Raw genomic sequence first — 19,428 nt, forward strand, 5'->3', positions numbered from 1 at the left:
GACTGAGCAGAGACCAGCAAGCTGCCATCCAGACAGCCACCGGAGGACAGCGGACAAAGTGGCAGTTACACAGGCGGGGCAGGTTGACAGCCAGCAAGTTTGGTTCTGTGCTGCGGTCGGGACTTTCATCCACTCCATGCGCGTCCCTCATGAAGAGGGTGCTCGGGGGGTACAACTTGGACGGAGTCATGGCTGTCAACTGGGGGGTTGTAAACGAGGCCGAAGCGGTGAAGGCTTTTGTGCAGGCCTATCAGGAGACAGTGTTCGAGTCTGGTCTCTTTGTGAGTGAGTCGGTGTTTTGGAAGCATCCCCCGATGGACTTGTGCAGCCATCTGCCCTGCTGGAGGTGAAGTGTCCACCATCATTATACATGATGGTGTATATAGGATATATATATATATTTGTATACATATCTGTAAATTGTATAATTTTATTTGATTTAAAAGTATTTTTGATCTCTGTCTATAAACACAAACGGAGTAAGATTGACAATAAAGTTGACTTTGAAAAATATATATATTCTTTATGAAAATAGTTGACTGTTGGAGAAATGAATCCAAATGAAACGTTGGACTGAACTACAACTACGCCTTTAAATCTCTACGGACTGTTTTTCAGTGGGATGGCAAGTTCCTATCTTTAAACATTTATTAGTTTTTTCTCAGAACAGATTTGATTTTCTGAAGTTAATTTAACTTAACCATGTAAGGTCATTATTAAAAAGGTACAATCAATTTGTTTAGGGTTGAATAAAATAATGATAAACATTTCATTTGGATAATTTACTGACAGAATAAGAAACTCAATAATGCTCTACTCACCTGTTCCTTTTTATAAAGTGAAACAGTTGAAACGATAGATTTTAGTAAACTTAAAAACAACCTTCTCCAAAAGCTATCAAGGAATATACCGAATACTTGTTTTAGAACTTTATTACATATTTTTATATAAATAGTTTGAGTGATCCATAATTGACAGAAGCTTGTGTTTACACTGACCTGTCACTCATATATTAATGTCTTTGTAACTTCAGTAAACCACTACCTCACTCATTTCTTTCATCACGGTTCAGTAAACTAAGTGACACATGAACCAGTTTAATAATTATAATAACGTAGGATTGCAACTCTTTGAAACTGTAGGTGGCTCTTAAAAGAGCCGTTGTATTTGGGTGTGCTGGTCTCAGGTCAGTTTAAGCCCTCTCTCCGCGGATGCAGCGGGCCAGCTGGATGTCCTTGGGCATGATGGTGACCCTCTTTGCTTGGTTCATCTTACTGGGGGGCAGCTACATGGATGTCGGTGCAGTCCACAGTCATTGTGCAGTTGAAGGCAGAATGAATTTATTATTGACTCCGAATGAAGCACAACTTCATGTCATACAACACATTGACTTTATTTGTAATTGTGTAAAAAAATAAAGCATTGATTAGCAAGCAGGACCTGCAGGAACAGAGCACGGTGATGGATGGAGCTGGGAAGAGAGAAGAATAAAGAAAACAGATCAACTTTATTATCGGATATTAAAAATTCAATTTCAAAACAAGTTGCCGCTCCTACAGTTTTCTAGTATGTAAAGATGATTTCACTTGACCTATGCACAATATCACACTCAATACATGTGTGTCTCTGGGGGGTGCATTGTGCCTTTGATGTATATAAATAATATACCATAACCAAATACTATTACGTACAGTGGAAATCAGGTTGCCAGAGCAGGTCAGTGGGCATGTTCCTCAGGGTCTCAGCAGTTACAGGTGAGGTAAAGAAAATAAAAGAGAAAAAGGTCAGTAAAGTAACAACACTTTGAATAATTATCTCTTTTAATAATGTTCTATCAGTAATCACTCAACTACTGTCTTTCCAACAAACAGATTGACTCACTATCATCACAATGAAACACGTCCAGAAGAATGGACCACAGATGGAAATTAGCTATTAGCTATAATCTGGCATATTGCATCTCTTCTCTTTGCTGAGATTAATGTTTGTGTATGCATGGTCCTTCTATAAATAAATACATGTCATGCAAAGCTGCCTGCCTGCCTTCCTTCGACTCTCCCTGAACTGCCTGATCTTTAATGTTCAATGTTAACCATTTGAGCAGATAGCATTAAGTAGAAAAGATCGCAGATGCTAATCTGCCGTTAGCCTACCTCCCGCCCCCTTAGCACCTGGCGATAGGTTCCTCTTCAAATGTTTCACAAAATACTTAACATCATGACTACTCTTACTGTTTAACATTTGGGTTCACTTCATGTTAAGGCTAATACAAATGACAAGGCTAAGTAATGTGATGCTAACTAACATGCTCGCTACTAGCTATGTAGCTAGCTTGACTGTGTTCCATGCACAACATGTGTATTACCTGAGATCTCTGATCCAGCGACTCCTGGTCCTTTCATCAGACGGGAAGCGATAGAACGAGCTATGATCTATAAGTATGATCACTTATGTGATTGCAACCTGGTACAAAGCACACAGGCATCTTGTAAAAGTGAATTTATTTTTAGCAATCTCTTATTTATTGGAGGGAATAAATCAGTTATGAGATCTTCTTCTTCTTCGCTTTAATTACGAGTCGCAACCACTTGGAGCATTATCGCCTGTGACATCACTTACGCGAGCCAGAATGGGATTTGTAGTCTTTGTAGTCGCGTATTTTTCATAGTCTTATATTTCAACAGTTTTACGACAAAATGTGACTTTTTTGACATGGAACTTATTGTTTAAGATTGACAAACATCATATGTGTAGTTCGTGGCACAATTCAAACGGGATCAAAAGATACGTGTTCTCTCTCCATTGAATTCAATGTTAATTTTTCGCTTCCGGGGTCCCATGGGCCGGAAGTAGATGGGCGTGACTTCGCCTCTCTATGGAGACCGACGTTGCCACTTGGCCGCCATCTAGCTACAGGCAGTGCTCTCATTCATAACATTTTGGGTTCTATTTAAATAACCATAGCTTGCTCAATTTTCAACCGATTTTCAAACGGTTTGGTTTTTTATAAACATCAAAGATGTAGTTATGATATGAGACTTTCATATGAAAATAACATTAATCAGATAAAGCAATAGCTATACACACACACACAAGGTATTTATATTAAATATTTGCCGGTGTATATATTTCCATTATTTTATTATATTGTCAATATTTAAAATAAATTATAAAATTAAAATACATTTATATTTTATATATAAAAATCGGTCTCATGTTACCACTCTGTAAACCAAGAGTTGTTAATTGAGCAATGCCTTAGCTTGAAGAACAGGGACACAACTAATGACAATAGCATATGTTGGTATATTATTTAGATATTCACACCTTTATCAGAAGAACCAAACCAACATAAAATGTGCTCACAGACAGGCCAGTTCTGTCTAATTTATCACAATTATTTTTGACATGAGATCTTCATATCATCCTAGTTTTGTATTTAGTTTCTAGATTTGTAAACAAATCCAGAACCTTTGAAATATGTTATTGAAAAAAGACCAATAATAATATAAACTGTACCATATGTCCTTCTGTAGTCCATTTGTGGTTTGTCTTGACTCACCCCGGCTGATATATCACAAAATCCACTGTTTAAATTGTTCCCTATATTGCCCCTATGCCCATGTAAGGTGTCCTTGGGTGTTATGAAAGGCGCCCCCCCAACATAAATGTATTATTATTATTAAGAAGAACAACTTGGTGTGGTGTGGAGGGGATGTAGGAAGCAGGAGCAGGTGGGGAGAGATGGGGCTTCAAGGTTCAAGGTTATTTGTTTTAAATGTGTCTTGTACACAATAAAATAAAATACAGTATACCACAAAACCAATAAGACACACAGTGACACATGGCACACTAACAATCAATCATCGTCCAGCCTCAGCTTTGGTATTCTTTCACAACCATATTATGGGTTTATTAGACTGAGCAAACATAAACATATGTGGTGATCCCACGGGTTCTTGTTTGCAGACAGCGGCGATTGGAGCATCCGTAGGCTACACAAAAGTCCGGCATAGTCAGGTACTTCTGTAAACACAAAGCCAGCAAATTCCTGTATCATAATGCAAGATGTTTTTAACAAGCCAAACCACTTGGAAGAAATCATGTGTAACTTAAGTTATGTTGAAAAGAAAGAGCAGTTCTGCCTCTCCCACTGGTGTAAAGTTGCTGGGTGAACTTTGTAATACTAGGTCTCACTGACAGCCTCTTGTTATTAGCCAGCTAATAAATACAACCACATACACAAAGAAAAGCTGCAATTTCAACATGTCCAAGCATCCTGTATCATAGCCATGCTAATAATGTTTATAATAAACCAAACCGTTTGTAAATCAGTCAAGATTTCAGCGAGTTAAGAGTATTTTTGTGCAGATCACTCACCTTACAACAGTTACCATAACACGAATCAGAGTAACTGTTGACTGTAGCAAGATGGCGGCCAGTCAGCTACGCTGGAAAATCTCCCATGAGCCATCTAGTGTTTATATATATCTATGCTCGTCTACAAGAACCACGTGACGATAACCGTTTTTGGACTTCCGTTGTCGTAACTCTTCTATTATACAGCTCTGGCCCTGACTAATCACAGGTTGTCAGTTGCATGACGTGAGCCTTGTCTGATTGGTCAATCCCTCAATTTTTTTTCACCAAGGTGCAATCTACTGTTTCAACATAACATCTAGAGGGGCGCTGTTTCACTCTTTGTAAAATACTCAATGAGAATGGGGCATGGAATGGGGGAGCAACACACAACAAAGAATTTCCGAAACTAAACTAAATGTTTTTATTTATTTATTAAAATTATAACTACAATCCGAAAAAACAGGGGAAGCCTGGCTTCCCTTGGCCTCCAGGAGAAAACGCCACTGCTCTCCAAGTAGCAGTCCACACTCCATATTTAGGTCTGGTCGGGGACCTATGTCGGGGACCCTACGGCTCACAATCCAAGCCCCTATCAATCAATCAATGTTTATTTATATAGCCCAATATCACAAATGTTACATTTGTCTCAGTGGTCTTCACAGTGTGTACAGAATATCAGTACTGACTGAGCCACTGCATAATACATCTCAATATATAATCGTTGGTTTATATTTATATTAAACAAATCTAAATCTGCAAGGTCACTAGTAACTAATGAAATACTTTTGTAGAGAGGACGTATACAAACTGAAACACTTAAACATCAAATAAACATCAACAATGTACTCATACTGTTAACTGTACGTGCTGTTACCGGCCTCGGCCGCTATGTGGCAGCAACTGTCTTTTGAGCTCAAACTAAAGAAGAAGATCCACTTCCTGCTCAGGTCTAAATAAACATGAAACATGGCTGCTTTCGACGAAATAAAACGTCTTGAGTATTTATCTTTGGTGTCAAAAGTGTGCACGGAGTTGGAGAATCATCTGGGAATATGCGAGAAAGACCTGGGGTAACGTAAAGCTACACAACAGCATTGTTTTCTTGTTAGAGAGCTAGCTCATAAGTTGCCATAGCGAATAAGAATCAGTTGCTACTGCCCAAGTTAGCATCAAAGCTAAACAACAGTTTATGTTTTACAGCTGAATTATCATCAACCTCGCCGAAAAACACACAACCTTTGAGGAATTTAAGACAGCTCTGTGTGAAAATGGAGCTGACTTTACAGTAAGTTTGCAGTTAAACACTTTTTTTTAGGGTTTGTAAATAATAAATTATGCTCTTACACTGAACAAAAATATAAATGCAACACTTTAGTTTTTGCTCCCATTTTTCATGAGATAAACTCAAAGATCTAAAACATTTTCTATATACACAAAATAACCATTTCTCTCAAATATTGTTGACAAATCTGAAAAAATCTGTGATGGTGAGCACTTCTCCTTTGCCAAGATAATCCATCCCACCTCACAGGTGTGGCATATCAAGATGCTGATTAGACATCATGATTATTGCACAGGTGTGCCTTAGGCTGGCCACAATAAAAGGCCACTCTGAAACGTGCAGTTTTGCTTTATTAGGGGGGTCCGAAAACCAGTCAGTATCTGGTGTGACCACCATTTGCCTCACGCAGTGCAACACATCTCCTTCGCATAGAGTTGATCAGGTTGTTGATTGTGGCCTGTGGAATGTTGGTCCACTCCTCTTCAATGGCTGTGCGAAGTTGCTGGATATTGGTAGGAACTGGAACACGCTGTCGTATACGCCGATCCAGAGCATCCCAAACATGCTCAATGCACCCATTGCACATGTCCGGTGAGTATGCTGGCCATGCAAGAACTGGGATGTTTTCAGCCTCCAGGAATTGTGTACAGATCCTTGCAACATGGGGCCGTGCATTATCATGCTGCAACATGAGGTGATGGTCGTGGATGAATGGCACAACAATGGGCCTCAGGATCTCGTCACGGTATCTCTGTGCATTCACAATGCCATCAATAAAATGCACCTGTGTTCGTCGTCCATAACATACGCCTGCCCATACCATAACCCCACCACCACCATGGGCCACTCGATTCACAACATTGACATCATAAAACCGCTCACCCACACGACGCCACACACGCTGTCTGCCATCTGCCCTGAACAGTGAAAACCGGGATTCATCCGTGAAGAGAACACCTCTCCAACGTGCCAGACGCCATCGAATGTGAGCATTTGCCCACTCAAGTCGGTTACGACGACGAACCGGAGTCAGGTCGAGACCCCGATGAGGACGACGAGCATGCAGATGAGCTTCCCTGAGACGGTTTCTGACAGTTTGTGCAGAAATTCTTTGGTTATGCAAACCGATTGTTGCAGCAGCTGTCCGAGCGGCTGGTCTCAAACGATCTTGGAGGTGAACATGCTGGATGTGGAGGTCCTGGGCTGGTGTGGTTACACGTGGTCTGCGGTTGTGAGGCCGGTTGGATGTACTGCCAAATTCTCTGAAACGCCTTTGGAGGCGGCTTATGGTAGAGAAATGAACATTCAATTCACGGGCAACAGCTCTGGTGGACATTCCTGCTGTCAGCATGCCAATTGCACGTTCCCTCAAAACTTGCGACATCTGTGGCATTGTGCTGTGTGATAAAACTGAACATTTTTAGAGTGGCCTTTTATTGTGGCCAGCCTAAGGCATACCTGTGCAATAATCATGCTGTCTAATCAGCATCTTGATATGCCACACCTGTAAGGTGGGATGGATTATCTCGGCAAAGGAGAAGTGCTCATTATCACAGATTTTTTCAGATTTGTGAACAATATTTGAGAGAAATGGTTATTTTGTGTATATAGAAAATGTTTTAGATCTTTGAGTTCATCTCATGAAAAATGGGAGCAAAAACAAAAGTGTTGCATTTATATTTTTGTTCAGTGTACTAAACCCATTTTCTAATTTCAGGAAACCTTTATTGCTAATTTACTTCGACTTATTCAAACTATGCAGTCTTCACCATCTACAAGTAATGGTACAGACACTTGAATTTATTTTATGTGTTTATTAGTGTAATGTTAAACTCTTTTCGTGTTTAACATCGTTATCTCTTCTTTCGTATGACTGAAGCTCATCGGCCAAGGGGTGAAAAGGACGAGTTAAAAGAGAAATATCCCGCTCTTTGTAAACCAGATGATCCTGTGTGGAGGGTATGGCTTCTTTAAAAAAAATGATGACAGAAAAGTAAAGCATTGTGCTTTTAACCTTTATGTCTTCTTGCAAACATCTAATGTAAAATATAGCCGTTTTTCAGTTGGAAAATAGTAACTAAATGTTACTTCTTCATCAGATTCCACCCGGCAACACAGCTAGAGGCGATGAGCAGGTAGCAGCAGCCGCCATGAAGGAGCTGGAGATGCTCATGCCTAACTTCTGTGGAACAAGCTCTGATAATGGGTAATTTAATAAAGTGTTGTGCCATTTTGAAAATAATAAGCTCTCACTGACAAAACATTGAATTATCTCTTAATAACCACAGCACATTATCAACGTTAAAGTAAACATTGTACTTCTCTTTTCCTCATTTGCTCCTCAGGTCAGACCAAAAGTTGCACAGTGACGGAGGTCAAAACACAGACAGACATGTTGGTGGTCATCGCAGTCGTTCGCCTGACAGAGAAACAATCCCAAAACCAAAAAGGAAACGTCGGTGGAGTGACAATCCTCCGAGTCCTCAGAAAGACGAAGACAACAACAACCAGAAAGACTCTCGCTTGCGAGATACAGCTGTAGATCGGCCTCCACCAGAGGAGCCCGTTGTGGGCGACATCTACAACGGAAAAATCAGCAGTATTATGCAGTTTGGCTGTTTTGTGCAGCTCGAGGGCCTCAGGTCAGTCGGATACATGTTTTTAATACAGCAATGGAAACCAATGCACACCACCAATGTTTTTGAAACATAGAATATAGACTAACAATTGTATAGTATTTTTTTTAATGATGTTCTTCTTCTATATTTTGTTTAGCTCTTTAAATCTCAGTTTGATTGCGTTTTCTTTGGACTATTCGCTATATTTGTATACCTTTTACCATATGGCACTTTAGTTGTCAAAACAGAAACATTAAGGTTATATTGTGTAACTGTGCAGGAAACGCTGGGAGGGCCTGGTGCACATCTCAGAGCTGCGCAAAGAAGGACGGATAGCCAATGTCGCTGATGTTGTTACCAAAGGCCAAAAGGTGAAGGCTAAGGTCCTGTCCTTCACTGGAACCAAAGCCAGCCTTAGCATGAAGGTGAGTCATGTGCAACACGGTAAGACACATCTATATTGTTGGTATGATGTGCGGTATGGAGAAATCCATTTACCAAAATGGAAACGGTGAGAAAATAATGTGTGAAGAGATGAAATCCTATCACTATGTCCTGTCTGTTCTTTTCCCCTACACTACTTTTTAGAGTAATATAATATTGTTTTTTTCTTTAGATAAGTTAGTTTCTAAATGGGATCATAAATCATGCATTGTTCTCCTCTTTTAGACAATGTAATACAATCAAATGTTTAGTACAATGATTTATGGTTATTGAAATGTGGATTACACTTACATTTTCTGAAAGCTGCTAGTTCCAATGAGAAACTTAGTTTGAGAAACTAAAAAAATAAATGTATTTGCATACAATCCAATAATTGGTTTGGCCAGAAACATTTGAATAATGTTTGACATGTTGCCAGGATGTGGACCAGGGGACCGGAGAGGACCTGAACCCCAACCGGAGAAGAAACCTGGACCCTGCGGTCGGAGAGGAGGCTCTGAGGAACCCAGACCGCCCTGTGGAGGCCATCGTGCTGGACATAGATGAAAACCCCATGGAACGCAAACGCCTCTCCAAGATAACTGACCTTGAGAAATGGGAAATTAAACAGGTATTCATTGAAAACATCTGCAACAGATTATTTCTTTCTTGGCTGTTTCTCTAAACATTCACTATAAAATGCTTTCCTCCCGTTTAGATGATTGCAGCCAACGTACTTCCTAAAGAAGAGTTCCCGGAATTTGATGAAGAGACGGGGATCCTTCCCAAAATAGATGAAGATGAAGGTAAAACTGAAGACCTTTTTCTCAAGGTTCTGTGAAAGGAGAGTTACACAGCATGATAATGTTTCCCTGCAATTATTCCTTCAACAAGATCAAGAGCTGGAGATTGATCTGGTGGATGACGAACCCCCCTTCTTGAGGGGACAGACGAAATGGAGTGCCAATATGAGCCCCGTGAGGATAGTAAAGGTATGTCTTTTTCTGTCCCACAGCAATTAAAGCACCAAATCATACACTTTATTATACCAGGCTCAGAATTGTGGTTTGAACTATTTTCCACAGAATTAAGCAATTTTCTCAGGTTACTTTATGGGGCGAACACATCGTATATTCTTGGTTTCCACTAGTGCCATTGTTGCTTTATTGTGTGTTTGGTGCAGTGCATCAACATCAATGTTCTAATCATTTACTAGACTGTAAGAACAAAATACCGTACTTTTCGGACTATAAAGCGCACCTGCATATAAGCCGCAGCAGCTAAATTGTCCGTCTGTCTTGCTCTCGTTCTGTCTCTCGGTTCCACTTTTACTTTGGCGCGCTACCTGTCTCACTCTTTTCCGGCCTCCAGCTTTTCCTGCTGGAGCCCGCCGCTTAAAGGTGGCGGGCGCGGACCGGTCATAGAGCCCATAATGTTAAAGGTGGTTAACTTTACCTGTAAAATCCATAGATTTAGGAGGTTCCCTAGTGGCCGTTAGCTGTACAAAAAAAATGGGGGAAAAAGTCGCGGCTTATAGTCCGAAAAGTACGGTAATATTAATTTCACCCAGAAAAAATATACATGTTTGTGGCATTATTTAAACAATATGGCATTTGTGAAAGTGGAAAATAATATTGTGACACTCAATTAATTCCTATTACCTCATTCACACCAACGCAACTCCGGTTCAAGCTCCGTGCTAGAGCTTTTCATGTTCAGAACCGGTTCTTCGGTTTAGCTCCGGCTCTTTTCACACTGCCCAGAGTCCGACTGGTGCTGCGTCATTGCGTCATCGTTTGCGTCATGACGTAACTGTTTACGTGCCTGCTTCATAAAGCCAAACCTCGCGGAAACCCCTCACAGCTGACACCGACAACAACAACAATGGCTGATTGTGCTCCAGCTTCCTCTGTACCTCTTCGGAAGACCAGATTCCCAGTAAGTAGTAGGTCTCTTCAGTTGACCACTGCTGCTTAAGTTTCTCCATCGTTGTGTACAAACTGGATACAACGCCGGCTTTTAAAACCCGGTGCTTTTCAAGCTCCAGCTCCGAACCGGCCCTGAAACACCGTTGGTGTGAATGAGGTATACGAGAACACCAGAGTGCAATGACTTTCATTGCCTGCAGAGGGTGCACTGAAACACATGCCTATCTGCACTGCAGTGCTAATCTACTGCTGCTGTCACTCTACTAACTTGACTACATGGATTTTTGGTTTGACTGGTGGTTCTGTAGTTGGATGATGAGGATTTATTTTAAATAATAGATTAGATACCTATGAGTACATTTGGATTTGTATGTTGGTGCTTTAACATACGATGCAGTTTTAAAAGATTGTTGTATTTGTTTCTCTTTCGCACCAACCACTGTTTTTATTCTGTCCCTCAGAATCCCGACGGCTCCCTCTCGCAGGCGGCCATGATGCAGAGCGCCCTGGCTAAGGAGAGGAGAGAGCTGAAGCAGTCGGTCCGCGCTGCAGAGCTGGACTCCATCCCCACCGGCCTGCACAAGAACTGGGTCGACCCGATGCCTGATTGTAAGCAATGCACATGTAATGATGAACACCCTGTCTGTACGTTCTACGAGCATCAGTGGACCACACATCTAACCGGACGAAACCAATCCGTGCTGAGTCAGAGATTTAAAATGTAGGAAATTAAATCTGTCTTGCCAGGCCTACTGCACTGTTACCATGGCATGGCTGGAGATGATTATCTAGCTTCCACACGAGTCTGCGCTGGCACACAAAGCAGTAATGCACTGTGACTCTGTCTCTCATAGCCTGAGGGGACGTCGGCTAACAAGTTTCTTCCAGCCCTGCTCACTACCTCTGACTCATGGTCTAATAAAGAAAAATGCTTGTTACAAGTTTACTATCATTGCAGTTCATCTTGATTAAACAATACAGTAGGGTCTTGCCGGTAACTTAACATCAGTCCCTCTTCCTCTCCTGTCCAGATTTAGGAAGGCAGATTGCTGCCAACATGAGAGGCATCGGCGCTATGCCTGCTGATCTTCCAGAGTGGAAAAGACATGCCTTCGGAGGGAACCAGGCGTCGTACGGCCAGAAGACAGAGCTCTCCATCCTGCAGCAGAGAGAGAGTCTGCCTATTTACAAGCTCAAGGAACAGCTTGTTCAGGTAAGAACCGTGGTAGTCACCAATGATTGGGAAACTGAATGAGCAATTCATGCCACACATGAGCAATCAATACAAACATGTTTAATTACAGCACTTATTATTTAATACTGTACCAATCATTGTTTCCGCTTTACAGGCTGTCCACGACAATCAGATCTTAATTGTAGTCGGAGAAACAGGGTCTGGTAAGACCACACAGATCACTCAGTACCTGGCGGAGGCCGGCTACACCGCCCGGGGGAAGATCGGCTGCACGCAGCCCCGCCGTGTGGCCGCCATGTCCGTGGCCAAGAGGGTCTCTGAGGAGTACGGCTGCCGTTTAGGCCAAGAGGTCAGTGATGTTCTAAAAGGGCAGTTTAATTAAATATATTTCCTCCTTTCACCTGACAAGTACTTTTTATCAATCTACATAGTTTTGCTTTGAGTTGCAGAGTGTTGGAGATATAAGCTGTACAGATGTCTGCCTTTATTTTCCTGCCTTAATATAGTTGAACTACATGACAACTGGTTTGTGTACACCCAGTCTCCCCAATATAATCCACAGACCTTGATGTGAGCTGTTTCATGTAGGAACTATTTTCCTTCTACCAAAAGACACTCGCCAACTGTAGAAGAAAGCATGCATCTACTCAGCTAGCTAACATTACAGCTCAGCAGAGGACGCCCTAAATGTTAACTTACTTGTGCGGTGGTATAGAAAATAGGTCCTGCTTCCCACAGAATATATATATATATATATATATATATATATATATATATATATAAAGTGATTAATTCTGGAAAAATACATTTAAGGATGAGTTCTTCAAATACATTGGGGCGCTTTGAGCACCACAGAGTGCCATCTAGTGCCATTATAATGAGAGAAGGAAGAGCTCTCCACGGCCAATATCTCCAACACTAACACAACAACAATCAGGAACTGTTTTTAATATGTAAAATAAATTCTTAGCAACTCATATATATTTTTTAATTATTATTTTTAGGTTGGTTACACCATTCGATTTGAGGACTGCACCAGTATAGAAACAGTGATCAAGTACATGACCCACGGCATGCTGCAGAGGGAGTGCCTGCTGGACCCAGACATGAGTCAGTATACCCTCATCATGCTGGATGAGGCCCATGAGAGAACAATCCACACTGATGTGCTCTTTGGTCTTCTCAAGAAGGTATTTCACATTCTACAAACCATGGATATTTTTTAAAGAATAGCAAATCTATACCCACACAATAACTTCCCATGTCTCTTTCAGACCATAAAAAAGCGCAAAGAGCTGAAGCTGATTGTGTCCTCTGCTACACTGGATGCCGTGAAGTTCTCTCAGTATTTCTGTGAAGCGCCCATCTTCACCATCCCAGGAAGAACGTTCCCAGTGGAGGTTCTGTACTGCAAGGAGCCTGAGACGGACTACCTGGATGCCAGTCTCATCACTGTCATGCAGATCCATCTGACTGAACCTCCAGGTACGATGCGGTCACAAACTCTTTTCCTTACACGAACATGAATAAGCTTTAATGTTAATGTAACATTCCCTTATCTGTTCTTTATCCAGGAGACCTCCTGGTGTTTCTGACGGGACAGGAAGAGATCGACACTGCTTGTGAGATCCTGTACGAGAGAATGAAGTCCCTGGGGCCGAATGTTCCTGAACTGATAATTCTGCCAGTTTATTCTGCGCTGCCCAGTGAGATGCAGACCAGGATCTTTGACCCCGCACCCCCCGGCAGCAGAAAGGTGATAATCTGCTCCGGATAAGAGTAAAGATGTGACTGTTGGGCAATTTATTGAGTGAAACTGATATTTTATAAGTAGGTTTCATTTTGTATTAAATTTAAAAGCTAAGAACACATCATATACCTGGAAGACTAAATTATCTCCTAACCTCGTACTTTCTTTACCACCAGGTCATCATTGCCACTAACATTGCAGAGACATCTCTTACTATCCATGGAATCTACTACGTGGTGGACCCTGGCTTTGTTAAACAGATCGTTTATAACTCAAAGACCGGCATCGACCAGCTTGTTGTGACTCCCATATCACAGGTTCATCCAATTTACCTGAATTCTTATAAACTTGAAGTCAAAATTGTACATATGTCCTACTTGGTAACCTCAGTGTTCTTATCTTTTTCTAAAAACCTTAAATTGAGAATCATTTAATTGACGGCCATTTCTTTAAAACTAATTCTCTACACACTCTGGATCTGTTTCCAGGCGCAGGCCAAGCAGCGGTCTGGGCGGGCGGGCAGGACGGGTCCGGGGAAGTGTTACCGGCTCTACACTGAGAGGGCCTACAGAGACGAGATGCTGACCACCAACGTGCCGGAGATCCAGAGAACCAGCTTAGCCAGCACGGTGCTCTCCCTGAAGGTAATGCACTGAGATTAAAATAATAATATCTTCCTCTCTCCAACTGCATTTGTGGTTTTGATAAAACAACATTAAACATTCTGTATGTAAATTATTGAATTATAAGTGTCTTATTGATGCTTTTGACTAGCTATAAACAATAGGCTGATGGATGGGGCTTACACATAATGCAGGGTCCTTCAACTTTTTTAATTAATAATGTATATTAAATATTCATATACAGTACATACACCCAGTGGTAGCTTCTTTAGGTGCGCCTTTATAATCTATTACAATACAACTTCCTAGTCTCAATAATATTAATACTATTCCATACAGTATCACAAGCTATTATGTGTTAAACATTTATTAACTAATCTTAAAAATGTTTGCTTCATTAATTTTGTAAAAAAGTCATTTATGATGCTCCAAATTCTCTACAGCCCTCCTACTGGACTATAGATGTGGTCATCTATGTTGCCTGATTATTATTATTTTCTTTTAGACATACGATTATATTTCTATTTTGTTATGTCCTTCTCTCTCCAGGCCATGGGCATCAACGACCTCCTGGCTTTTGACTTCATGGACGCTCCTCCCATGGAGACGCTGATCCTCGCCATGGAGCAGCTGTACACTCTGGGAGCGCTGGATGATGAAGGCTTACTCACACGGCTGGGAAGAAGGGTGAGGAGAATAGGAAAATCTATTTCCTTTATCTTTTTTATACTTAACCAGGAGATCTCACTTTGTTTTCTACAAAAACTGCTCTTCAGAACATAAAATAGTGAACTATGGTGTCCCCCAAGGCTCTGTGCTTGGCCCCATCCTTTTTTCCATCTACATCCTCTCGGTTTACTACTACTAATGAATAAATATCAATTAGGTTCCCATTTTTATGCAGATGATACTCAACTGTACATTTCTATTAAGCCGGACAACTCTCAACAACTGACACAACTTGAAAATTGCATAAAAGAAATCAAACTATGGATGTCATCAAACTTCCTCCAATTAAACACAGAAAAAACTGAAATGTAACTTCTTGGTCCACAACATATCGGGGACACATTCTGCGACCTCAGCCTGAACATAGCTGGGTCAACCATCCACAAAGTCCGTTGATCAAAAATCTTGGAGTTGTATTCAATCCAGATCTGGTATTTAAAAAATCACATTACCAACATCACAAACACAGCTTTTTTCCACCTTCGGAACATTTCAAAGATTCGTCCGATGCTTTCCTTAGTAGATGCTGAAACTTTAATCCACGCTTTTGTTTCATCTCGGTTGGACTACTGCAATTCACTTTTCTCCGGGCTACCAAAATCAACCACCGCCAAACTACAACTGGTTCAAAACACAGCTGCCAGAATATTAACCAGAACCAGCACATGTGATCATATCAACCCTGTTCTCATTTCATTGCATTGGCTCCCGATTCACATAAGATCTGACGTCAAGATTTTACTATTAACCTTTAAAATTGTACATGGACTAACACCTCTGTATCTGTCATCATTAATTACCCCGCGAATATCTACCAGGCTCCAACGATCACATCATGCAAGTCTCCTTTCCATCCCCAGAATTCAGAAATCATCCGTAGGTGGCAGAGCCTTTTCATTCCGAGCACCTCTCCTTTGGAATCGTCTTCCATTTCCGATCCGCGAAGCTATTTTCGTTGAATCCTTTAAAAGCAAACTCAAATCCCATCTCTTCGCATCTGTCTTCCTTGTAAACTCATTTCCATCACCTAGTTTCCGTTCAACATTACCATCACTTCAGTCACATGCTTTTATCACATGGCAATACTTATGTTGTTGTATAATGTTTTTATAATTTTTATGCTATGAAGTTTGTATTTTGTTTTTAAGGCCTTTCTTGTGATTTGGGGGTATAATACAGTTTGATTTGATTTAATACCTAAGGTTTCATATGTTTGTCTACACACATATTTTTGGGATTTGGGATATCCATCGTAGCCAGGGTTTACGATCAGTTTTTGGGTGATTTGTACTGAGGAACAAGTATCATATCACCGACGGGTGAAAAATAGTGTTTTGGTAACACGGGGTGTTCAGGTAACACTTAAAGACTTTGTTATGGAACGCAAAGCAGAGTAGGGGGCTAGTACACCCTCCTGAGGGTCCGATTGTGGATGTCATGCGAGCATAACATGGTGAAAACAATCAGTCTAAATTAACAATCGGGACGGAAATGTTCGGATTTCCAAGGGGAGGTTCTGTGAATAAATAAAAAATCAAGAACCGAAATAATTGAACTAGTCATATCTTAGACTGCACTGTAACTTTTATCTTTTAATGTTTATTTTATTAGCTTTTCTTTTTAATGACTGATTTTAAATGCCATTTTCTTAATGTCTTTCATTTTTTGTTTTTCTTTTAATGTTTCTTTTATTATCTTTTACTGTTTTTAAATGCCTTTATCTGAATGTCTTTCATTTTTGTAAAGCACCTTGAATTGCCTGGTGCTGAAAGGTGCTATATAAATAAACTTGCCTTGCACCTTTTGGTTTGATCTTCTGTTTACTTTGTTTACTGTCTGTATTTGTTTGACCAATGTCTCTGTGGTTCAGATGGCGGAGTTTCCTCTGGAGCCCATGCTGTGTAAGATGTTGATCATGTCCGTCCATCTGGGCTGCAGTGAAGAGATGCTCACCATTGTCTCCATGCTGTCTGTGCAGAACATCTTCTACAGACCTAAGGTATGTGGCTAACACACAACAGGGGTACAAGCCAGATAAGGCTATACTTACCAATAACTACTTTTGCCTCACATTTCAAGGTTAAAACATGCTTTAGACCAAGACATGTTTCAGAATCACTGTTTCTTCAAAATAGATATACAAACTAAATTAAATATCTTTACATTTTCAGGACAAACAGGCCCAGGCTGACCAGAAAAAGACAAAGTTCTTCCAGCTGGAGGGAGACCACCTGACCCTGCTGGCTGTCTACAACTCCTGGAAGAACAACAAGTTCTCCAACCCCTGGTGTTTCGAGAACTTCGTCCAGGCTCGCTCCTTAAAGAGAGCCCAGGACATCCGCAAGCAGATGCTGAGCATCATGGACCGGTAGGTATACACCTCAACTAAGGCTGCAACTAGCAGTTCATGTTACAATCAATGAAATGCTGGAAATAGCATTGGCATCAACCTCTTGTTTTGTCCCATTTTTTTTTTTCCTTTTCTTTTTTAGATCCTAAATAAAACCGAGAAATACAGGAATCTTCCTATTATAGAGGTTTACAACAGCTTTCTGACATTTTTTTATGAAGAATAACTTTAACCAATTATCAATGGCGTTGCCACTTATCAATGAGTCAACTTTTTTTCAGTTCTAATTTCGATCATTTGTTAAATGTATCTGTGTATTTCAAGGATGTTTTAAATGAGATGTTGGGTAACACTGACTTTAGATGTAATCATAGTACTTAATAGGCAGCAATTGATCTAAAATGATGTCAAAGTCACACATTTTTAACCTCGATCAACATAATCCTTCCATAATGTTTTGTGAATACAGAATACACATTTTGAGTGCTGTATTAAAATATTAACACTACATTTTCCTCAGACACAAGCTGGACGTGGTATCTTGTGGAAAATCTACAGTGCGGGTCCAGAAAGCCATCTGCAGCGGTTACTTCAGGAACAGTGCCAGGAAGCACCCCCATGATGGCTACCGTACCCTGATCGACCAGCAGGTGGTGTACCTCCACCCCTCCAGCACCCTCTTCAACCGCCAGCCTGAGTGGTGAGTCCTGCAGGGCTGATCCCAGAAATCTAAAATATATCACAAACATCATCTGGTCCTTACTTAGACCTTGGATTACTCGTTATTATTTTTTCTTAAATGAATCCGTTATTTTAATTCATTTATCAAGTAGAATTTCTGGATTTTCCTTAACTGTGATTGGCATGTTGCTCTTTTTTCTGGAAGGTTTGAATCATTGTATCTAGTAAAATAATTTGTCATCACGACAAATGATTAGTATTGAAGGTTTTTAGAGCCAAAGATGACGTCTTTTAATGAGTTACCTATCCAAAAAACCCATTGATGTTCAGTATTATGATGAACAAACATACACTTCAAAGTAGAGAAGAACTGGAAGCAGCGTATTTTAGTTGATTTGCCAAAGAAAAGTTACATTTGTGCAGAATCTTTGAAAGACTGTTTTAGTTCTTTTGGTGATTTAAAATGAATTATAAGCTGCAGCCCTAGTAAATGCTAACTGTATTTTCCTAATCATACTTCCTTCAGGCTTGTGTACCATGAGTTGGTGCTGACGACCAAGGAGTACATGCGGGAGGTGACCACCATCGACCCCCGCTGGCTGGTGGAGTTCGCCCCAGCGTTCTACAGAGTGGCCGACCCTCATCGCCTCAGCCGGCAGAAGAAGCAGCTGAAACTGGAGCCTCTGTACAACCGCTACGAGGAGCCCAACGACTGGAGAATCTCCCGCGCCTTCAGACGACGCTGAATACTTCCTGTGCCTCACATTATTATTTCATGTGGACAATCTGTGTAGTTAATACTGACTGAGCAATAGACTTAATATTGCTTTTCCAAAATTGCCTTTTCTTGGATTAGAATTTTATATTCATTCAGTAATGCTTTATTTAGCCTTGATATCCTTATCTTAAATTGGTCAACACTTCCTGTATTACATTTTCTATTAGGGTGACATTAGGGTGTTATTAAGAAATTGCAATATTGATAATTGTTTTTCGTAATTGTAGATAAACACTGGATGCACTTTTAATTGCTTTTGCCTCTTAATTGAATTACTTATTCAAAGCTGTTTTGATTAATGGAATATACCTCTTTGTCTGTACAGTAAATATAATCTGCTGATTAGCTTAGCTTTGCACAAAGATTAGAAACAGCTAGCCAAACGCTAACAAAATCCAGTGAGCCTCTTGCCTTTATGCTATGCTAAGCTAATTGGCTGCAAGCAATAGCTTCATGTTATGCACAGACAGGCATACAAATTCTCACATAACTCTCAGTAGGTAAGCAAAGTAGGTATTTTGTCGTAACATTTTAAGAAATGTAGTCATTATTACGATCAGTTTGTTTATGCTTTCCATTAAATTCCAAAATCCAGTCCTCACTTATAAGTAGGGTTAAAGGGGGTATCCATGAACACGTTGAAGTTAAACATTACCCACATTTGCCTCATAACATGAAGCAGCAAAAAAGACATGTACAAGAATAGCTT

At 40.6% G+C, this 19,428-nt stretch overlaps 1 protein-coding gene and 2 long non-coding RNA genes across 4 annotated transcripts; 1 reads left to right on the forward strand and 2 right to left on the reverse strand.

Moving 5' to 3' along the window:
- Window positions 1–913: 913 nt before the first annotated feature.
- LOC139435822 (uncharacterized) lies at window positions 914–2,045 on the reverse strand. Of its 2 annotated transcripts, XR_011645023.1 has the most exons (3): window positions 1,692–2,045; window positions 1,441–1,471; window positions 914–1,285 (listed from the first exon to the last, which is right to left on the reverse strand). It is a non-coding gene; the product is annotated as an uncharacterized lncRNA (long non-coding RNA). The 2 variants fall into 2 exon arrangements; XR_011645022.1 differs by lacking the exon at window positions 914–1,285 and having other exon boundaries at window positions 1,373–1,471.
- A 1,843-nt stretch (window positions 2,046–3,888) lies between these two features.
- LOC139435849 (uncharacterized) lies at window positions 3,889–4,519 on the reverse strand. The gene is made up of 2 exons (XR_011645064.1): window positions 4,381–4,519; window positions 3,889–4,026 (listed from the first exon to the last, which is right to left on the reverse strand). It is a non-coding gene; the product is annotated as an uncharacterized lncRNA (long non-coding RNA).
- Window positions 4,520–5,573: 1,054 nt separating this feature from the next.
- dhx8 (DEAH (Asp-Glu-Ala-His) box polypeptide 8) lies at window positions 5,574–18,969 on the forward strand. Its single transcript, XM_071206840.1, has 22 exons — window positions 5,574–5,647; window positions 7,362–7,428; window positions 7,524–7,603; window positions 7,744–7,850; window positions 7,990–8,286; window positions 8,543–8,687; window positions 9,125–9,316; window positions 9,404–9,491; window positions 9,580–9,677; window positions 11,075–11,222; window positions 11,645–11,826; window positions 11,963–12,157; window positions 12,813–12,998; window positions 13,083–13,293; window positions 13,383–13,564; window positions 13,735–13,875; window positions 14,047–14,202; window positions 14,731–14,868; window positions 16,781–16,909; window positions 17,082–17,278; window positions 17,781–17,960; window positions 18,468–18,969. The coding sequence occupies exons 2-22, from the start codon at window positions 7,401–7,403 to the stop codon at window positions 18,685–18,687; spliced, it is 3,300 nt and encodes a 1,099-aa protein (XP_071062941.1). The 5' UTR covers window positions 5,574–5,647; window positions 7,362–7,400; the 3' UTR covers window positions 18,688–18,969.
- The last annotated feature ends 459 nt before the right edge of the window (window positions 18,970–19,428 follow it).

This window comes from Pseudochaenichthys georgianus, chromosome 19 (genome assembly GCF_902827115.2).
Source record: "Pseudochaenichthys georgianus chromosome 19, fPseGeo1.2, whole genome shotgun sequence".
Taxonomy (NCBI): domain Eukaryota; kingdom Metazoa; phylum Chordata; class Actinopteri; order Perciformes; family Channichthyidae; genus Pseudochaenichthys; species Pseudochaenichthys georgianus.